This window comes from Leptodactylus fuscus, chromosome 5, assembly GCF_031893055.1.
Source record: "Leptodactylus fuscus isolate aLepFus1 chromosome 5, aLepFus1.hap2, whole genome shotgun sequence".
Lineage (NCBI taxonomy): Eukaryota > Metazoa > Chordata > Amphibia > Anura > Leptodactylidae > Leptodactylus > Leptodactylus fuscus.
This window is the reverse complement of record NC_134269.1, coordinates 133070074-133092232: the sequence shown is the minus strand read 5'-3', so window position 1 is coordinate 133092232 and position 22159 is coordinate 133070074. Positions and strand designations below refer to the sequence as shown.

Here is a 22159-nt window from a genome sequence, read left to right as displayed (position 1 = left end):
GAACATCTTCGGACATTCCGGGTCTGGCCTGGCTTCGGCGAAGCTGCTGACCTCTGCCTCTAGCTACCCTTTTTGGTGCTGCATCTGCCTCAACATCCACACTACTTTCCCAGCTTGACATCCGCCTTGTCCAGGTGGAGTCGGTGTCCTCGTCGTCCACCACCTCCTCTTCCAACTCCTGTCTCGCCTCCTCCTCCTGCACAATGCGCATGTCAACTGGCTGCCCTGACAGCAACTGCGTCTCATCGTTGTCGATGAGGGTGGGTTGCTGGTCATCCACCACCAAATCGACCGGAGATGGAGGAGACTCTAGTGTTTGAGCATCTGGACACAGATACTCGTCTGTTAGGTCCGTGGAATCGCGAAATGGAGGGGCAGGTTGCGGTACAGTCAAAGGAAGGGAGAACAGCTCTGGGGAGCAGGGACAGTTGGGGTTATTATTCTGGGAAGATTGAGAATTTTGGGTGGAAGGAGGACAAGACTGTTGGGTAAGAGGAGGAGAGGAGGTAGAGGCTGACTGGCTGGTGGACAATGTGCTTTAAGCATTATCTGACAGCCATTGCAAGACCTGTTCCTGGTTCTCGGGCCTACTAAGGTTTGTACCATTCAGCCTAGTTAATGTGGAACTTTTGTGCAAAGCGCAGAACTTAGCGCCCGCCTGATGTTAAGGGACACACGCTGGTACAAGGCTCAACTCACCCTAAGGGCCAAAAACACTGCTGGTGCAAGGCTCTACTCATGCCAAGGGCCTCAATCTCTGCTGGTAGCTCAGCTTAAGGTCCTGTAACTTTGTTTGGAAGGGCTCATGTTAAGGGCTAGAAAAGTCCCATTGCCTATTCCATCTGTGGTTGTCATGGTTTAAAGGGGTGGTTGTTACTGTTTGTTGAGCTTAAATTGGGGTTTGTGTCCATCCATTTGAGGAGTAAAGAAGGTTTCCAGGTATTTTCCCACTTTGATAGAGGTTTTTTTGAATGTGTAAAGTGTGTAGTTGTTAGGCTATGGTGTTGGGGTAATAGAGGGTCTTTGGTGTGTTAGATGCCCCCAGACATGTTTCCCCTGCTGTCCCAGTGTCATTCTAGAGGTGTTGGCATCATTTCCTGGGGTGTCATAGTGGACTTGGTGACCCTCCAGACACGGATTTGGGTTTCCCCCTTAACGAGTATATGTTCCCCATAGACTATAATGGGGTTCGAAACCCGTTCGAACACACGAACAGTGAGCGGTTGTTCGAATCGAATTTCGAACCTCGAACATTTTAGTGTTCGCTCATCTCTACTTATTATAAATGTGGCACAATTCATGAATGAGAAAAAGTGCCATACTTTCAACTTGATGGTGAGACACACATGTAGCAGAGTTAACCCGAACTGCTGCAGCGTGATCTCTTAGCACATAAGACAACAAAATGCTATGAAAAAAAATATTTTCAGGACTTTTCAATGTTTTTGTTATTTTCAGTGATAAGATATCACACTGCAGAAATGTAACCAATTGCAGAAGCTCGAGGTAACTCTGCTATATCTGTATGTTGTATATCCTGCGTGTCAAAGTCCATCTTGAATCTGTCAAAATCTAATAAATTAGCTGACATTCAACTTTGGCACTAGTTATAAATGTGTACCATTAAAGGAGCTCTATCAGCAAAATTATACTGTAAGAGCCCCACATATGAATGAATAGCCTTTAAAAGGGCTATTCAGGCACCACAAATGTTATTTTAAACCTCCCCCCTGTTTTAAAATAAAACCAGAAAAACATATTTGTAAATCATACCTATAGTGCATGGTGGGCGGTCCTTCACGGTTCGACATGATCTTGCTGTCACGCCTTCCTCTTATTTCTTCCAGGGACGCCCTCCTGTCCTCGCTCTTCCTCGCCTCGAGGAGGTTTAAAATAACTTTTTAAAGGCTATTCACGCATATGTGGGACTCTTACAGCATCATTTTGGGAAGAATATGCAAATCTGTCTTCCATGATGTAATTAGGAAGTCAGGTGCCTCAGTGTTGCGGTGGTCTCTCCCCAAGAAGTGACGATATCCCCCTAGCATCATTTTGCTGATAGAGCCTCTTTAACTTCTTGCTTGGCCAAATCTAGGTAAATTTATGATCCCTTGAGTGAGTAAAATTGTCCAGCTAATAAAGCCCTCAAGTAGCCCATTAGAGGATTCTCAGTAAGGACTTATTGACATGACCGTTCTATTTTCACGAACATAAAATACGCCAAAAAATGGCTGTGCATGTCAGTTTTTGTGAAACAGTTTGTCTGTTCCACTTTGTAATGGCTGTATTGAATCTTTTTAAATGACTGTTAGATAAGGTTGAGCAGATCTTGAGATTTCAGGATCGATTTTAAAATCCGATTACCGATCATTTTCCATTTGAACCCAATCCCGATTCCAATCCTAATGTAAGTCAATGGGATTTTTTTATTGATCGAAAATTGGATTTTAAAAACGATCCTATTTACTACACAGCGTGGAGTCCAAAAATTTTGGACTCCACACTGTGTAGTGATTTAAAAAATCCGCCGGCAACTTAGTCCCCCCCACTTACCTGCACAGAACCGCTGCTGCCTCCTCTCCCGGTGTGTACTCCACTCCCCGGAGATCTCAGATGTAGCAGAGCTGAGTATACAGTAAAGCAGGGACGAAGCAGAAGAGTAGAAAGACAAGTCAATGTACAGTAATGCAGATGTAGCACAGTCCAGTATACTCTTCTGTTACCTCCCTGCTATGCCGTAGGAATGAATGGAAACAGCCGGCACGCAGGGAGTTAAGCGGCCGGACGCCGGCACAGACTGTGTGCTGGCTGCATCCATTCATTCCTAGGGGAGCGTGCCGTTTCGAATAGTACTCGCTAATCTCTAGTAGCTAACATTGTTAGCTTTTCCCACAATGCCTGGCCAGTAGCAAAGCATTGTGGGAAATAACCTCCGACCTCGATCCCGCCTAAAAAGATCGAGATCGGAATTAAGATCGCGATCGTGAAATTTACTCGATCGCTGATCGGAATCCGATCTTTTCCGATCCCGATCGCTCAAGCCTACTGTTAAACAGATTAATTTCATTTGGTCTTTCTTTTTTGACTCAATGGATGTCAATCTGTTTAACACCGGTTAAAACAGATGCATTGAGTTCCAGTGGGTCGTTGTGTTTGTAAATATGGACAAAGATAAAGTATGTCCATTTTTAAATTGACCATCTTTCTGTCTGTCAGAAAAACAGACGTGAATAAACTTACTCCCATTGTGTTTAAAATGGCCATGTTTCTAGTTCTAAACCCATTTCTGTTGACCAAACTGTGGAATGGCTGCTCATCTAGTTTCGTAATCTTTCTGTAGTAGTCACCAAAAACAAATAAATAAAAAAATAAACTGAATTATAAATGCCAAGCAAGTTCCAGCTTCATGAACCCCTATGAGTATGATATGTGCACATTTCTTCTGCATACGTGCTACTTGAAAGAAAAGCCAAAGCAACTTGGCTTACCGAACTCCCCCATGGATATAGCACAAACAAGGACGTTATAAGGTTAGAACCTCAACTATTTGTTTGGCAACAAAGAATTAATGATTAAGAAATAAAAGAGCTGGTGACACATTTATGTCTTCTACACAGTAAATGAGATTGTTGTATGTAGAAAAAGGAGTTATTCAGATAGAATTATCAGTATATCTATAATCCTTTCAACCTAGAGGAATCACTTATTAGGAGCAAAGCAACCGCTGATGGGTCAGACTTTGCACAGGGTGTGAAATATGTTCTTTGCTGTCTACATTATTGCAATGTCAGTGATTGTACTTCCTATGTCATGAAGACCTAATTATGCTTGAACTGAAGTATGGGCATCTTTTTTGTCATTAAACTGACAATGGAAGCAGAAGTAAAAAACCTTGACATTACTTTCAGAACATTTTCTTAATTTGGAAATACAAAAATCACATTATTCTTCTCCATTTAACCAGGATAAATAGCAAGCAGGTAATTCAAAGTGAATTGAGCTAATTATAGGAAGCCAAATAATTGTAGCAAATTAAAGGAAGAGATCACAAATTATCTTCAACAGATATAGGAATAAACTGATAATTCTGCATATCAGAATGTGAAGGTGACTTTTCTGGAATGCACATTTGTTAGATTATAATATACATTTTTCTATATTTAATAGAACCAGTCATATATTACCATATATACTCGAGTATAAGCCGACCCGGATATAAGCCGAGACCCCTAATTTTACCACAAAAAACTTGTGAAATGCAGCAGCTACTGGAAAATTTCAAAAATGAAGGCTGGAATTTTTGGGTGCAGTAGATGCTGGGTGATGGGGAGGGGGTGTTTTGGTTGTCTGTCTGCCGCTTCCCTGAGCTTGAGGACTGTTTTTTTTTCCCCCTATTTGGAACTCAGCCTGGCTGAATATAGTGTATCTGCAGTGCTCCTATTAACCCCTTCCCGAAGGAATAGGAGCACTGCAGATACCCTATATTCAGTAGACCGGGCACTTTCAGATACAGGGATACCTAATGTATTTTTTTTCACAGTAATTTTCTACTTTGAGTGCAGGTTCACACCTGCGCCTGATCTCCGTTATACAGGAGACCGAGAAACTGGGCAGGAGACGGAAATCGGCAGGCATCGGCATGAATGGGTTTGAAAAGTGTCCGCCAGTTAGCACCTTCTGCTCTCCGCGGCGAAACATTTTTAACTGAACACAAAGTCAGACCTGCAGGACTTTGTGTCCAGTAAAAGAAAAAACAATTTCGCCACGGAGAGCAGAAGACGCTCACCAGCGGACAATTAATGTCAGTTTCTGTCTTCTGCTGACAGAAAACGGAAACCTGCATAACAGAGATCGGGTGCCGCATTTATATGTATTCTAGGGAAAGTAGTGATTTAGAACTTTTATTTATTATATTTTTTTAAAACTTTTTTTTTCACTATTATGCAGTCATAGACCATTATGCTGGTCATAGACCAGCCGCAATAGTAATATAGTGATGACAGGCCTGGGAGCCTTCATTAGACTCCCGGCTGTCATCAGAACAAATCAGCTCCTGCGAGCTTGTTGCACAGGAGCCGGCCTGCAACTCTAAAGGTATGGGGCCGGTGAGGACCGGCCCCGGGGCTAATTTTAAACTTGGAGGGGGGAGGGCCTGAGCTTATGTGGCCACGTCACCCAGCATGTGACGGGGGTGGGGGGTGGCGGGGTCTTCGTTCCTGGCCTGTATATACGGTATAAATAAAATACAGGCCAAATGTCTAAAGTGCTGGCTTAGTTAACATTCTTGGTGAATCACATAGTCTAGAATCATTAACATATATTGAAACACATTAAAGAAATATCACAAACTTAAGTCATTTAGTTATACATGGGACCATGTGCAAGATACAGTACACATCTAGTTTTGTAAAAAAAAAAATAATAATAAAATTTCACAAGATTCAGTGTGCTAAAAATGTAGGTGATAAAGTAGTATCTATCTATCTATCTATCTATCTATCTATCTATCTATCTATCTATCTATCTATCCAGGGGTGCACTTTTCATGAGGCGATTGGGGGGGAAGGTGCACAAAAACAAGGGTTGTGTATTGTGTTGGGGCCAAAAAAAGGGAGTTATACTAAATTAATTCCCAAATGAGGGAATTTTTTGATCTGCCAATGGGGTGGCATGTTTTAATTAGTAGGAACATCATGCAACTAAAGATAGCCGGGTGGGTATTTGTTTTTTCTATAGTTTGCCTAAGCCAGCAGAGAGGCTAGGTTCACCCCTGATATTTTAGAAAAAAGTGGGGGAAGATGATGATGCGGACATTGCCAATGATAATTCTCTTACCAATAGGATCTGGCAACTGGGTCAGGGTGACAAGGTGACATCCGATGAAGAGGGAGTTGGCAGTGGTGATAGTAATTCCAACCTGCTTGGGGAAGACCTAGGGGAATTTCTCAGGGTGAGGGTGGCAGCACTGGTGGTATTAGTGGCAGAATTGTTTCCGCTGATGCTGGCGGCAGCAAGTACACACCCATCTCCATATCTCCCATGTAGAAATTTTTTTTGTACATTGCCAAACGATATATCCATGGTGATGTGCATCTAAAGGGACAAAACTATCCATAGGTAGCGTGGAAAAAATTACTTTTATCACAACGAATCACAAATACATCTGGGAGAATTTTTAAACACCTCTGGCTGATCCCTTCCATTTACTGTACTGATGCTGATGCTACTCCTAAATTGCTACAAGGACCACCACTCAGCCAGCCATGTACTGCAGCCTAGTTCATCATATTATGGCTTGCCATACTGCTACACATGTTGCAACAGCTGCCTAGTGCCTACCACACTGCCACAACTCAAGAAGACCTGTTCTGCAGCCTAGTCCATCATATTATGCACTGCTGCAGTGCCACACATATTGCCACAGCTACTGCCACTTGTGCAGACATGTTCCCCAGCCTGATACACCGTTCAACTATAGCATACTGTTGGTGCCATTATGTCTGTAGCATTTACAAGCCATCAAAATGAGCTAATATTTCTACCTATCCAGTGCTTTTCAAAATATATCCACCATTGGTGTGTCTAAAAAAACTACAGGAACACACACTTCCCTAATAAACAAGTAATTTTGGAGCATTTTAAATATCAGTGCAGTATTCTCTGCTTACCATCTGTCTTTCCATAGACATACATTCACTTTGAATGTATGTTTGGCTGTGTTTGTCTTCGAGAGCTAGAAATTGGATATATAGGTTCCTATGAGCCCTGACAGTGTTATACACTGGACCACTGTATAAGGAATTATACCTCTTGTGTCATTACTTCTACCTCATAGATCTTGTGAGAAGGGCCCTCACTATTGTGTGAATTTGATTTATTACTCTGTAATGTCTCTCTTTTTTTTTTTTTTCATAAAGTAGATTGTGAGCCCCACATAGAGCTCACAATGTACATTCTTCCCTATTAGTATGTCTATTTTGGAACATGGGATGGAAATCCATGCAAACACGGGGAGAACATACTAACTCCTTGCAGATGTTTTTTTGCCCTTGGCGGGATTTGAACACCAGGACTCCAGCTTTAAAATCCATTCATTTGAATGGGTTTTTTAAATGTGACCACTGGTGTCTGCTGCGGCCTCTCCATGGGGAAACCATTTTTTTCAGCCAGACACAAAGTCAGATATGTAGGATTTCAGCATGTGCAAAACTTTGTTCTTGCATTAGGTGTACCACTGTTGGAGGGGTTTGTTAACAACTTATTCCCCAATTCCCATTGAAAGAGGTTCCCCTTCCATCCTTACATCTCTGATGCAGCAGAGCTGAGTGTGCAGCAGGGTTCAGCGGTTCTCCGGTGTATTAGCGGTTCTACCGCTGTGTAGCAGTGCTGGCCGTGCACTCAGCTCGGCTACATCTCCGGAGTAGTTGAGCTGAGCACACGGCCAGCTATGCTTCATATCCGATGTAGCAGTGCTGGCCGTGTGTTCAGCTCGGCTGCATCTCCGGAGTTGCCGAGCTGAGCACACGGCCAGCTCTGCTTCATATTCGGTGTAGCAGTGCTGGCCATGTGTTCAGCTTGGCTGCATCTCCGGTGTAGCCGAGCTGAGCACACGGCCAGCTCTGCTTCATATTCGGTGTAGCAGTGCTGGCCATGTGTTCAGCTTGGCTGCATCTCCGGTGTAGCTGAGCTGAGCACACGGCCAGTACTGCTACATCTCGGCATAGGAATGCATTGACCAGCGTTGATTGGCCGAATGTCATACAGTGTACAGCATTCGGCCAACCAACACTGGTTCTGCCGGAGGAGGCAGCGTCTAAGATCGGTCCACAGCAGTCTCCATTCCAGTCCGATCTTAGACTCCGCCTCCTCACAGATGAGCCTCCGGCAGAACCAGCGTTGATTGGTCGAATGCTGTACTCTGTATGGCATTCGGCCAATCAACGCTGGTCAATGCAATCCTATGGGAAAAAGTCAGCTCCCGCATATCGCAAGCTGACAGGGATCCCGACCAGATAGAGCCCCAAAGAGTTGGGTGAGTAACATTCCCACCTAAATAAAGGTAATCCCTAGCTAACCCTGCCTATACATTTATCCCTGTCTCATAGTGACATAGTTCACAGTCTCAAATTAACCGAATGTTAAATCCATCATTCGTAAAAATTGGAGGTCACCTGAATTAGCCAGCCAATTACTTTTTCCGATTTTTTTTTTTTTCAATGCCTCCGTTGTCGTTCCTGTCCCACCTCCCCTGCGCAGTTATTGGTGCAAAAAAAGCGCCAGGGAAGGTGGGAGGGGATACATATTTTTAGTGCGTTTGCCTTGTGGTATTCAATTGGAATCGAATAGCTCAAACGGCCTGATATGCGATCGAATATGTATTCGATCGAACAGTGTTTGCTCATCTCTATTCACTTATACTATTTATGTACTAATATATTGTGACTCCCCTTAATCATTGGGTTCAGGTGTATCATTCATTCCCAATGCTACAAGTGTATAACATGCAGTAGCTAGCCTTGCAGTCTGTCTCTACAAACATGTGAAAGAAAACATATTCTATGGACTAATGAATCATGATTTTCTATGTGGAAGTCTGATGGCTAAATCTGGGTTTGCCAATTGCCAGGAGAACATAACCTGACTTGTTTGCAATGTGTCAACTGTAAAAGCTGGTAGAGGAGTATTAATGCTAATGAATTTTTCTAAGTCCCTTAGATCCAGTAAAGGGAAATCTTAATGCTATAACGTACCAAGATATTTGAGAGAATTGTATGCTTCCATCTATGTCAGAAAAGTCCCACAGAAAAGGTCCACAAAGGCATGGTTGGGTGAATCTGATATGGAACGACTTGACTGGCCTGTACAAAATCACAATCTCTACCCCTCAGAACAGCTTTAGGCTCTATTCACACAGAGTAATGCCAGGCGTCATTTGTGTGTAATTTGTGTGTCTTTTACGGCCGTCCGTCATTTACGGCCGTCATTTACGGCCGTCATTACAATGACAGCCGTAAATGACGGCCGTAAATGACGGCCGTCTTTTCCTATAGAACTCTATGTAAACGTTTTATGACGGCCGTAAAAGACACACAAATTACACACAAATGACGCCTGGCGTTACTCTGTGTGAATGGTGCCTTAGAATGAACTACAATGGAGATTGTGGCAGACCTCACAACTGTCCTTCTGGATGAATGGGAAATAGATATGAGCGAACACTAAAATGTTCGAGGTTCGAAATTCGATTCGAACAGCCGCTCACTGTTCGTGTGTTCGAACGGGTTTCGAACCCCATTATAGTCTATGGGGAACATATACTCGTTAAGGGGGAAACCCAAATCCGTGTCTGGAGGGTCACCAAGTCCACTATGACACCCCAGGAAATTATGCCAACACCTCTGGAATGACACTGGGACAGCAGGGGAAGCATGTCTGGGGGCATCTAACACACCAAAGACCCTCTATTACCCCAACATCACAGCCTAACAACTACACACTTTCCACATTCCAAAAAACCTCTATCAAAATGGGAAAATACCTGGAAACCTTCTTTACTCCCCAAATGGATGAACACAAACCCCAATTTAAGCTCAACAAACAGTAACAACCACCCCTTTAAATCACGTTCCCCATGACAACCACGGATGGAATAGACAATGGGAAATCCAAAAGCCCTCACCCTTAACTGTCATTTTGAGTGTGTGTGTGATGTGGTAAGACCTTCCAAAATTCACTTTTCTAGCCCTTAACATGAGCCCTTCCAAACAAAGTTACAGGACCTTAAGTTGAGCTACCAGCAGAGATTGAGGCCCTTGGCATGAGTAGAGCCTTGCACCAGCAGTGTTTTTGGCACTTAGGGTGAGTTGAGCCTTGTACCAGCGTGTGTCCCTTAACATCAGGCGAGCCCTAAGTTCTGCACTTTGCACAAAAGTTCAACATTAACCTTAGTAGCCTTAGTAGGCCCGAGAACCAGGAACAGGTCTTGCAATGGCTGTCGGATAACGCTTAAAGCACATTGTCCACCAGCCAGTCAGCCTCTACCTCCTCTTACCCAACAGTCTTGTCCTCCTTCCACCCAAAATTCCCAATCTTCCCAGAACAATAACCCCAACTGTCCCTGCTCCCCAGAGCTGTTCTCCCTTCCTTTGACTGTACCGCAACCTGCCCCTCCATTTTGCGATTCCACGGACCTAACAGACGAGTATCTGTGTCCAGATGCTCAAACACTAGAGTTTCCTCCATCTCCGGTCGATTTGGTGGCGGATGACCAGCAACCCACCCTCATCGACGACGATGAGATGCAGTTGCTGTCAGGGCAGCCAGTTGACATGCGCATTGTGCAGGAGGAGGAGGCGAGACAGGAGTTGGAAGAGGAGGTGGTGGACGACGAGGACACTGACCCCACCTGGACAAGGCGGATGTCAAGCTGGGAAAGTAGTGTGGATGTTGAGGCAGGTGCAGCACCAAAAAGGGTAGCTAGAGGCAGAGGTCAACAGCTTCGCCGAAGCCAGGCCAGACCCGGAATGTCCAAAGATGTTCCCTTTTGTACCCAGCCCAGAAAAACTCCCCCATCGAGGGCACGTTTCTCAAAGGTGTAGAGTTTTTTCAAGGAATGCGCCGAGGACAGATATAGTGTCGTCTACACAATTTGCCTCTCGAAATCGAGTAGGGGCCCTGAGAAGAGCAACCTGTCCACCACTTCAATGCACCGTCATTTGGAATCCAAGCACTGGAATCAGTGGCAGGCAGCAACAGCAGGACAAACGTCGCCCGCCGTTCATGCCACTGCCTTTGCTCACAGTGCTGGCGATGCACTCCAGAGGACGAGCCAGGACATCACTTCATCTGCCTCCGCCACTTTGTTGACTTCTCCCTCATCCTCCCCTGTTTCTGTCTTATCTTCTTCTCCTGCACCATCAAAGGCACCATCAGGCGCTTCTTTACAACAACCCACCATCTCTCAGACATTGGAGCGCCGGCAGAAATACACCGCTAACCACCCACCCACGCAAGCCTAGAACGCCAACATCGCTAAACTGCTGGCCCAGGAGATGTTGGCGTTCCGGCTTGTTGAAACTCCCGCCTTCCCGGACCTGATGGCAACTGTGGAACCTCACTATGCCGTCCCTAGCCGTCACAACTTCTCCCGGTGTGGCGTCCCCGCCTTGCACCAGCACGTGTCACTCAACATCAGGTGGGCCCTTAGTTCCGCACTTTGCTGCAAGGTCCACTTGACCACCGACACTTGGACAAGCGCATGTGGTCAGGGATGCTGCTTATCTTTAAGGACAGGCAGGGTGAATGTGGTGGAGTCTGGTCCCGGGGTGCAAACTGAGGTACCCTATCTCCTCTCCCAGGCCAAAATTCATGGCAGGAGTAGACTGAAACCCTACGATGCTGCAACCTCCACCCCAGCTACTAGTGGCAAACGCTAAAACACTGGTGTGGGGAGACGTCAGCAGGCCGTGCTGAAGCTCATCAGCTTGGGGGACAGACAGCACAGTGCCTCCGAGGTCAGGGATGCCATCCTGGCTGAGATGGCTTTTTTTTTCCCTGCTACACCTGGGGCCTGGCATTTTTACGCCTGTGATAATGGCTGGAACCTGGTAGCGGCTCTGGAGCTTGCCAGCCTCCAACACGTTCCATGTTTGGCCCATGTCTAACCTAGTGGTACAACGTTTTTTGAAAACATATCCAAATGTACCGAAGCTACTGTTGAAAATGCGGCGCTTGTGCGCCCACTTTTGCAAGTGTACAGGAGTCGCTGCTAGCCTAAAAACACTCTAGCAAGGCCTACATCTGTCCAAACACAGGCTGTTGTCCGTCATTCACACACGCTGAAACCCTACAATACCATATCTTGAGCAGGGTGTGTGAGCTGCACAGACCTTTGATGGAGTTCCATCTACAAAACCCAAGGGTTCCTCAATGTCAGCTCCCAAAGTTTCTGCACCATGAGTTTCCAGGGGTGGCAGAGTTATGGCTAGGGGCAGAGGCATGGATAGGGATGATGTCTAGGGGCAAAAGCAGTGTGGATGTGGAGGCAAGCTAAGCAGCAAAAACTGGGGGTACAAGCTAAGGCATGGACTGGGGTGATGTCTAGGGGCAAAAGCAGTGTGGATGTGGAGGCAAGCTAAGCAGCAAAAACTGGGGGTACAAGCTAAGGCATGGACTGGGGTGATGTCTAGGGGCAAAAGCAGTGTGGATGTGGAGGCAAGCTAAGCAGGGAAAAAGGTGGCTAGAGGCAAAGGGATGTCCAGAGGCAGAAGACAGCTGCATGACAGAAGCTAGACCTGAGCCAGCAAGGCCCAAGATGCCCTCTTTTCTAGCTTCCTTAGAAAAATTCCCCCATCGAGGCCACGTTCCTCGCTGGGGGAGATAATTTTTAAATGTATAGGTCGAGGACAAACTGAGTGTGGTTTACACACTTTGCAATGCGACTCCCCATCTCCCAGGCCTTTCATTCCAGGCTAAAGTACAGCACAACCCACCCACATGCCCAAGGCTTCAACGGCCTCATCTCAAAAATTCTGGCCCAGGAGATGTTGGGGTCCCGGCTTGTGGACACTCTGCCCTTTTTGGGCCTGCTGGCTACTGCGCCACCTCACTGTGCCGTCCACACCAGCACTTTTCCCCAAACATGAGGCGGTCCCTAAGTTCAGCGCTTTGCCCAAAAGTTCCACGTGACCAGCTATGAATGGACAAGTGCATGCGGACAGGGACGCTAACTTTTAATCTTGGCACAGTGGTTGAATGTACTTGAGGCATGGACCAGGTCGCAAAATGTGGTAGACTGACTTGTCTCCCCACACAACATTCCTGGGAGGAGGGCTGAAACACCACCCTCCTCCTCCGCTGTTAGATTGACCCCAGCTACGAGCTGGAAACGCTGCAACACTGGTGTGGGGAGACGTCAGCAGGCCGGGCTGAAGCTCATCAGCTTGGGGGACGGACAGCACACTGCCTCTGAGGTCAGGGATGCCATCCTGGATGAGATGGCAATTTGTTTATCCCCGCTGCCCCTGGGGCCAGGCTTTTTTGTCTTGTTGGAGGGCTCTGGAGCTTGCCAGCCTCCAACACGTTCCATGCCTGGCCCACGTGTTCAATCTAGTGGTGCAACGATTTTTAAAAACATACCCCAAATTAGCAGAGATAAGGGTGAAAGTGGGGCACTTGGACACCCACTTTCCCAAGTCTACAGTACCTGGAGCTAGCCGCAATACACTCCAGCAAAGCCTACATCTGCCTGAAGCACCTACTGTTGTGCGAGGTCACCACACGCTCAAACCCTAGATACCGTATGTTGAGCAGGGTGTGTGAGCAGCAGAGACCTTTGATGGAGTACCAGCTACAAAACCCAAGGGTTCCTCAGAGTCAGCTCCCTCACTTTCTGCACCATGAGTTTCCATGGGTGGCAGAGTTATGGCTAGAGGCACAGGCATGGATAGGGGTAATGTGTAGGGGCAAAAGCAGTGTGGGTGTGGAGGCAAGCTAAGCATAAGAAACTGGGGGTAAAAGCAGAGGCATAAACTGGGGTGATGTTTAGGGGCTAAAGCAGTGTAGATGTGGAGGGAAGCTAATTCAACAAAAAAACAGGGTAGAAGCAAAGGCATAAACTGGGGTGATGTTTAGGGGCTAAAGCAGTGTAGATGTGGAGGGAAGCTAATTCAACAAAAAAACAGGGTAGAAGCAAAGGCATAAACTGGGGTGATGTTGAGGGGCTAAAGCAGTGTAGATGTGGAGGGAAGCTAATTCAACAAAAACAGTGGGTAGAAGCAAAGGCATGCAAAACTCTACCCTGTTGGAAGACTTATTCCTAGGTCTGGAACACGTTAATGCCCCCCCCCCTGGACAAATTACTGCCACTCAGGGTCCTAGTGTCACCAGGAGGGACAAGTATAGGTGCATGTTGTGGGAATACCTGGCCGACACCAGCTCTGTCCTCTCCAATCCCTCTGTGCTCTACAGCCTACACTTATTTTCTCATCTTTTTTTCTGCACTGCACATCTCTTGCCTACTTCCTTTGGGATCTTAGAAGTGATGGTCCACTTCCAAAGGTGGTAATTTCAGTGCTGGAGTTGTCAATAGACAGTGTAACGGGAGTAGCTGAGGTATCACGGTCTTAACCACTTTTTGGCACAAAATTAACTTCCAAAGCCAAGTATGGTGCAAGTATATGATGCAAGGACACCTACACACCTATCTCTGACACATTGGGGAGTTCACCCTCATGCGCCCTTTTGGCCTGCACCATCATGCGCCTCTTCCCAGCCACTCCACATCTCCCAAGCTTTTCATTGCAGGCAGAAGTACAACACAACCCACCCCATGCCCAAGCCTTTAACAGCCTCATCGATAAACTGCTGGCCCTGGAGATGTTGGTGTTTGTTTATGCTTCTGGATACCCAGGCCTTCCGTCAGCAGATGGCAGCTGGGGCACCTCCCTATGCTGGGCCTAGCCGTTACTACTTCTCTTGGTGTGCTGTCCCTGCCTTGCGCCTGCATGTGTCCCATAACATCAGTCGGGCCCAGAGCTCTGCACTTTGCTGCAAGGTCCACTTGACCACCGACACATGGACAAGTGCCTGTGGTCAGGGATGCTGCAGTGCTTATCTTTAATGACAGGCAGGGTGAATGTGGTGGAGTCTGGTCCCCGGGTGCAAACTGGGGTGGCCTATCTCCTCTCCCAGGCCAAAATTCATGGCAGGAGTAGACTGAAACCCTACGATGCTGCAACCTCCACCCCAGCTACTAGCGGCAAACGCTGTAACACTGGTGTGGGGAGATGTCAGCAGGCCGTGCTGAAACTGATCAGCTTGGGGGACAGACAGCACAGTGCCTCCGAGGTCAGGGATGCCATCCTGGCTGAGATGGCATTTTTTTTTCCCTGCTACACCTGGGGCCTGGCATTTTTGCGCCTGTGATAATGGCTGGAACCTGGTAGCAGATCTGGAGCTTGCCAGACTCAAACACGGTCCACGCATGGCCCACGTTTTTCAACTTGTTGGTGCCATGTTTCTTTGAAACCTACACCATTGTGCATGATATACAGGTCAAAGTGGGGCCATTTTCGTAAGTGAGAACTAGCCTCTGCTAGGCAGAAAACATTCAGAGCACACTCCTCTCATCTTCGCACCGTTGGCTGGCGGAGGAAGACGAGGGGGTTGGAGTGGCATCTGATGTCCCTGTCCCACACGAGGCTAGAGGGTGCACTTCAGTGCATCCCATTGCTTCACCACAAATGGTGTGAAGGGGAGTGGAAAATGGAGGAAATGGAGAGTGACCCTTACAGTTGGGGCCAGCAAAGGCATGCCAAGTAACACACTGGCACACATGGCTGACTTCATCTTGGGTTGCTTTTCAACACATATTTCACATCATGAAGAACAAATAATACTGGATTTTTACAAGCCTCGAACCCCGGTCTAGGTCTAATGTCTGTTCCTTTCTTATATTAGGGGAGAGGGAAAAAAAATTACTTCAGTGATACGTTTAGCATACATAGACTGACTATTAATGTGTATCCCACTTAGTGTTGTTAGGGTTACACACCGTCACAACCTGGCTAAAGCTTCTATAGCTGTTAATAAAGTCAACATAACTTTACGGTATCCAAAAAGACAGCTGGTACCGACAGAGAGCAAGACAAATGTCAACCAAAGCTGTGAGCTCTGAACACCCACAGTGACTTTGGCGTCATCATCATTATAAGGGAGCGGGTGGTAATAAACAACTTGGCAGTGCCTAAAACCCAAAAAGCTTATACAACTATATTTACATTAAGATACACAAATGACACTTTTTAGTAGCATGTCATGATACAAGCTGATAAGATCTTCCTTTGTGCAGTGCTATTTGAAAGTTAAACGCTGCCTTTATTTTAATTCTGGAAAAGGTGCAGACATTAGATTTAGAACATGTTGTCTTGATTGTCCAAATTCTCTATATAGGTAATGTGTTTTTCGGGCTGAGCTGTCTGGGAACGAGCTGGTGCAGCACTGACAACCTGGGTGAATATGGCAAGAGCCTGAGATGTAGGGTGAATGAATCCCCAAATTATTTGGGGAATTTCCACTCAGAAACTGGCACTATATACCAGTAGCAAAAATTGTGGGTGCACGTAACCCCAATATATTCTTTGAATTCCCAGTCAGACAATGGCACTATATGGCAGTAGCAAGAAATGAGGGTATTTGTAAACCCAATATATTCCTGGAATTCCCAGTCAGACAATGGCACTATATGGCAGTAGCAAGAAATGAGGGTATTTGTAACCCCAATATATTCTTTGAATTCCCAGTCAGACAATGGCACTATATGGCAGTAGCAAGAAATGAGGGTATTTGTAAACCCAATGTATTCTTAGAATTCCCAGTCAGACAATGGCACTATATGGCAGTAGCAAGAAATGAGGGTATTTGTAACCCCAATATATTCTTTGAATTCCCAGTCAGACAATGGCACTATATGGCAGTAGCAAGAAATGAGGGTATTTGTAACCCCAATATATTCTTTGAATTCCCAGTCAGAAACTGGCACTATATGGCAGTAGCAAGAAATGAGGGTATTTGTAAACCCAATATATTCCTGGAATTCCCAGTCAGACAATGGCACTATATGGCAGTAGCAAGAAATGAGGGTATTTGTAACCCCAATATATTCTTTGAATTCCCAGTCAGACAATGGCACTATATGGCAGTAGCAAGAAATGAGGGTATTTGTAAACCCAATATATTCTTTGAATTCCCAGTCAGAAACTGGCACTATATGGCAGTAGCAAGAAATGAGGGTATTTGTAAACCCAATATATTCTTTGAATTCCCAGTCAGACAATGGCACTATATGGCAGTAGCAAGAAATGAGGGTATTTGTAAACCCAATATATTCTTGGAATTCCCAGTCAGACAATGGCACTATATAGCAGTAGCAAGAAATGAGGGTATTTGTAAACCCAATATATTCTTGGAATTCCCAGTCAGACAATGGCACTATATGGCAGTAGCAAGAAATGAGGGTATTTGTAACCCCAATATATTCTTTGAATTCCCAGTCAGACAATGGCACTATATAGCAGTAGCAAGAAATGAGGGTATTTGTAAACCCAATATATTCTTGGAATTCCCAGTCAGACAATGGCACTATATGGCAGTAGCAAGAAATGAGGGTATTTGTAAACCCAATATATTCTTGAAATTCCCAGTCAGACAATGGCACTATATGGCAGTAGCAAGGAATGAGGGTATTTGTAACCCCAATATATTCTTTGAATTCCCAGTCAAACAATGGCACTATATGGCAGTAGCAAGAAATGAGGGTATTTGTAAACCCAATATATTCTTGGAATTCCCAGTCAGACAATGGCACTATATGGCAGTAGCAAGAAATGAGGGTATTTGTAACCCCAATATATTCTTTGAATTCCCAGTCAAACAATGGCACTATATGGCAGTAGCAAGAAATGAGGGTATTTGTAAACCCAATATATTCTTGGAATTCCCAGTCAGACAATGGCACTATATGGCAGTAGCAAAAATAGTGGGTGTATATAGCCCCAATTCTATTGCTAGGGGACTTGCAGGGTATTTCTGGGGTGAAGGTGGGGGGGCACACCGTTGGAACGGGGATTTGGGGTGTATATATGGGGTATACGGGAATACACTGTCAGTGTATTCCATTCAGGATCCTGGGAAAGCTGGGTTGCGGCGATTGAGCCCGTCAGTGCCACGTTACACTGACAAGCTTCTCCCTGGAATTTAGCTCTTACAAGAGCTGTTGTGGTTGTCTTCTCCTTCCTATCCTAGCCTGTCCCTGCCTACCCAGAATCTAAGCCCTAGCTAACTGGACGGAAACCTCCGTCCCCGGTAAATTGCAAGCTCAGAATGACGCAAACCTGGGCGGCGCTGTTCTTTTAAATTAGAGGTCACATGTTTTCGGCAGCCAATGGGTTTTTCCTACTTTTTTCAACGTCACCGGTGTCGTAGTTCCTGTCCCACCTACCCTGCGCTGTTATTGGAGCAAAAAAGGCGCCAGGGAAGGTGGGAGGGGAATCGAGTAATGGCGCACTTTACCACGCGGTGTTCGATTCGATTCAAACATGCCGAACAGCCTAATATCCGATCGAACATGAGTTCAATAGAACACTGTTCGCTCATCTCTAATGGGAAACAATTCTGACAGACATAGACTAGGTTCACACCTGCGTCTGATCTGTGTAAGCAGGACTTTTCTCTCCACACCTTATGTTTTTTGGAGCCAAACCCAGGGGTGGCTACGAAAGTAATGGGAAATCTATAGGAAGCCTATATACTTCTCCCTTCAGCTGAATCCACTCCTGGATTTGATTAAAAAAACCAAACAAACTGCAAAATCTGCAACAAAAAAAGCTGTGTTTCTGGAACCTGGGGCATAAACCTAAGGCCAGTTGCACATGGCCATGTTCTACTGGCCAGCCGTGAATTAAAGGCATGAAATGAATAGGAGCCTTGGAAGCAAGGGCCATAAAATAGGACCGGAATAGGACCTGTTCTATATTTTGTGGCACGGATTGTTGGCCCGCACATGCGACCGTGTAATTCATGGCCATGTGTAGGGGCCCATAGAAATGAATGGGTCAGTGTACTATCCGGGAAATACACAGATAGCACTCTGAACACGGCCACAGTCATCTGCAAAAAGCCTTAGGTTAAAGCTCCACCTAGTGAAATGCAGCATTTTGTACTTCCTCTATTGAATATGTATAGGGAAACTGCTTGCAATTCTGCATCTAAATTTAAAATGCAGCTTTTTTGCAACTATTTTTACACAATGTGTGGATGAGATTAATGAAATCTTATTCACGTTGCTGGTGTTGTAAAAAAATAGTGTGACTTTTTCTGCTACATTTCTGCAGCAGCCAAAAATGCTGTGTTTCTGCAACACGGAGCTAATTCCCCCTTTTGAACTTGCATGTCTGTTAGTGAAAGGGTTTCAGCCACTGACACATTGTGATTGTACACCACTGAATTCAGTATTAAATTAAAAAAAAAAAAAAAAATTATATATAACTTTTTACTGCTTTCCATATCATTATACAGTATGTCTTTATGCATGCAGTCATAGCCCAAAATAACTGTTCTGACTTTCTTATACCTTGGCCTACACAATCTTTGGTCTTGTAACACAAAATCGCCATGGATCCCCAGCATTATTTTGGTAATAATTGTTATTGCTAATTAAATCAACTATTGTGAGAACTAACATTATTAATAGTAAAACTACCATAAAGAGTTCACTGCAAAACATATGCATAAAAATATGCTCAAACTGCACCTCCAAAATGCATCAAAAACTGCATGAGTTATTCCAGTCTCATACATATTTTTTTTAAAATTATTTTTATTGTACCTTTTTCCCATTAATAAAGAAAACTCAAACATCCACAGAATGCTAACGTATATAAGGAAAAGGAAAAAAAAACACAACAACAAAAAACTAGAATAAATTAAAAACCAATTTGGCTGCCACAAATGAACCAAACTACCTAAATTTACATATCTTGTTAAATGTGGCCAAGAGCTTTCAAATATCATTGTACACACTATTGACCTTGGGAAATTACCCTTTTACCCTCTCTTATCTAACTTCCTACTTGTGACAGATGGTTCTGGAGAAAGGTGAGACCACACTCTAGAGCCAAGTACACATTCTCATCATTTACGTAACAGTGACATTTATGCTAGATCACGTCACCATATACTGCTACAGTAGGATCTATGAATAATAAAATAATTTAATAATGTAACAAATATTTTTTACAATTTTTTGCACTATGGTAATACATTATTATGGCATACACACAGTTTGTACTAATGACAGTTGAAAAGTTGCTTGTACAGCTCCTACGTAGGAATGCTCCTGCCTCCCCTCACTCATTTATCTATTATAATAATGCAGCTCTATGTGACAGACAAGTCTATTGCACTGTGCAAATAAGGATATTGGTTTATTTACCAAACTACCTAGACATTTTGAACAAAACACAGAAAGCAAAGTAAACATTGCAAGTTTTACTATATGTTCTGTTTGTGTGAGTGTTAGTATACTGTTATCATGTTTCTTAAAAAATGTATTCTGCTCACCGTTTTAATTGGTGCTATGTTTGGTTAACGTGTAAAGAATAAACTGAATTTGCATAATGTGTTTCCAATTACATTGTGTTTTAATTAACATAGTTTTATTATCAGACTTACCTTAGTGATGGCTTTAAACAACTTTTCTTATTTTTGTCTATAACCTCATCTGAATCCTTACTAATTTCTATAACTTTTTCCTTCTTTTGACATGTTAGCACATAATTCTGTCCATCATTATTATCCCAAAAGGTACCAACTGATGTTTCATAGCATAAACAGAACTCCACTTGTGCTCCCTCTTGTTGATATGGGCTGACCAATGATATTGTAAAGCAGAATTGATCTGTTTTCCCATCACAAGAATTGGGTACATACTCTGCCAATAGGTCATAATGGCTTTGCCAGTTATCAAGTGACATTCTGACGTAGACCTGTTTTTCAAAAGAAATATTGAGAACTCGAATAATTCCCTTCATGGCTGATGTTCCTGGTATGAAATCCACAGATTCCAGTGTCACATTTTTTGCATGCAGCCTTTCCATAATGCCAGTGACTGGAGGTAAGATAAAGCTTGGTGTTAAATAAAATTCCTCAATTTTAATGCTTTCCATTACAAAGTTTGGCATTACAGTTGGAATTTCCCATGTGTCAAACTCTTTAACTGATACCAAATCGAATCCAAATGCATCTGCAAAGGATACCTTCCTTGCGACTGTAGGTGGTGGTTCCAGGTCTCCATCATCTGAAGATGCAGAGCTACGTCTTCTGGGAAGTGGAGATAAACGAGGTTTGATAGTAGCTTTTACATCCTCCTCATCCGTAGTAGAATCATTTATACTTGGTGGTTCTAGTAGGTTATCTTTACTTGCATTCATTTCTTCAAAATTCTCCATCTTTCTCCTAGATGTGTACAGGAGACAAACAGGACGGCTACTGACAGCTGACATTTGAAACTGTGTGACTTAGGATGAGGATTAGCATTACACATGACATTGCAAAGGGTAGTCAGGCCTATTAATAAGTGTGGTGGCTTGTAAACTATGCTGGCCTTCCACCTAAAGGTTTAAATTCTGATGCCCTTAGTGTGACTTACTAGCGTAAAAATCCAAATAGTTCCTGCATATTCCTTTTTTAATCATTTAGATGCAGTAATTTCTTTATTATTCTGATTGTATAGCTAGAGAAGATAGTTAATGTACAAATATTACTTATACACTGTTACTGGCAACATAAAATCACCAGTGTGTACACACACTTCTACCAATAATGTATATATAGTATATCGTATGCACAAGAAGGTGCATAAAAGGGGGTTAAAATAAAGTTCTCGTGGCGGAAAATAGAGGAACTCCTTTTCATATTCCGTCACCATTTTTCATGCTGCAGTCTACCTGCAACGGGATGCAGAGGCAGTGCATTGGCATTCAATCATGTCTTTCCACTGTGTATTAGGACCAAATAAATGGCCTGATCAGCAGGGAGTTTTGAGCCGTGGATTCTGAGACAAGATTGAGCAGGATGCTTATTTTTTCAGCCCTGCTGCGATCTCTGCTTCCAATTGAAAACCGAGAAAAATAATGGGAAAACATTGAAAGCAATCGAAGACAGAATTTGGGCAGAATCTGCTGTAGGTTTGGGGGTGGAATGCATCTCCACATCTGTGGCAAATTCTTCTGTGTGAACTTATCCTATGGGGAATAATTAAAAAAATGGGGGTAATAGAAAATGTGGCACAATGTGACTCATCTTTGGCACAACTCTATACATCTTGGTGCATCTAGTTTTGGCTAACATTTTACTTGTAGGTATGGCTTCTCAGAAAAATGGGGCAGGGGCTTGGCCATGAGCCAAGATGCACCATAAATGCATTGTAAAGTTCTGGATCAAAGTAAGTTAACCTATGTTGTAGTTATATCAGATCCATCGCACAGCATCAGCCACTGAGCTAAATCTGGCATACTTTCAGACTGCCTGTCTAGGGTTACTTCTAACTTTTAGTGAACCTGGACCAGTGTTTTATAGTCCCAACAAGGGATTTCAATTAATC

General features: G+C 44.3%; 1 protein-coding gene across 1 annotated transcript in view; it reads right to left on the bottom strand.

The window, feature by feature from the left end:
- PPP1R3A (protein phosphatase 1 regulatory subunit 3A) overlaps positions 1-21060 on the bottom strand; it is a 69594-nt gene extending 48534 nt beyond the window's left edge. The window contains exon 1 of the mRNA XM_075274227.1: positions 20230-21060. Within this exon, the coding sequence (XP_075130328.1) occupies positions 20230-21059 (830 nt within the window). The 5' untranslated portion in view covers position 21060. The remainder of the gene's footprint in view (positions 1-20229) is intronic.
- Between the last annotated feature and the right edge of the window lie 1099 nt (positions 21061-22159).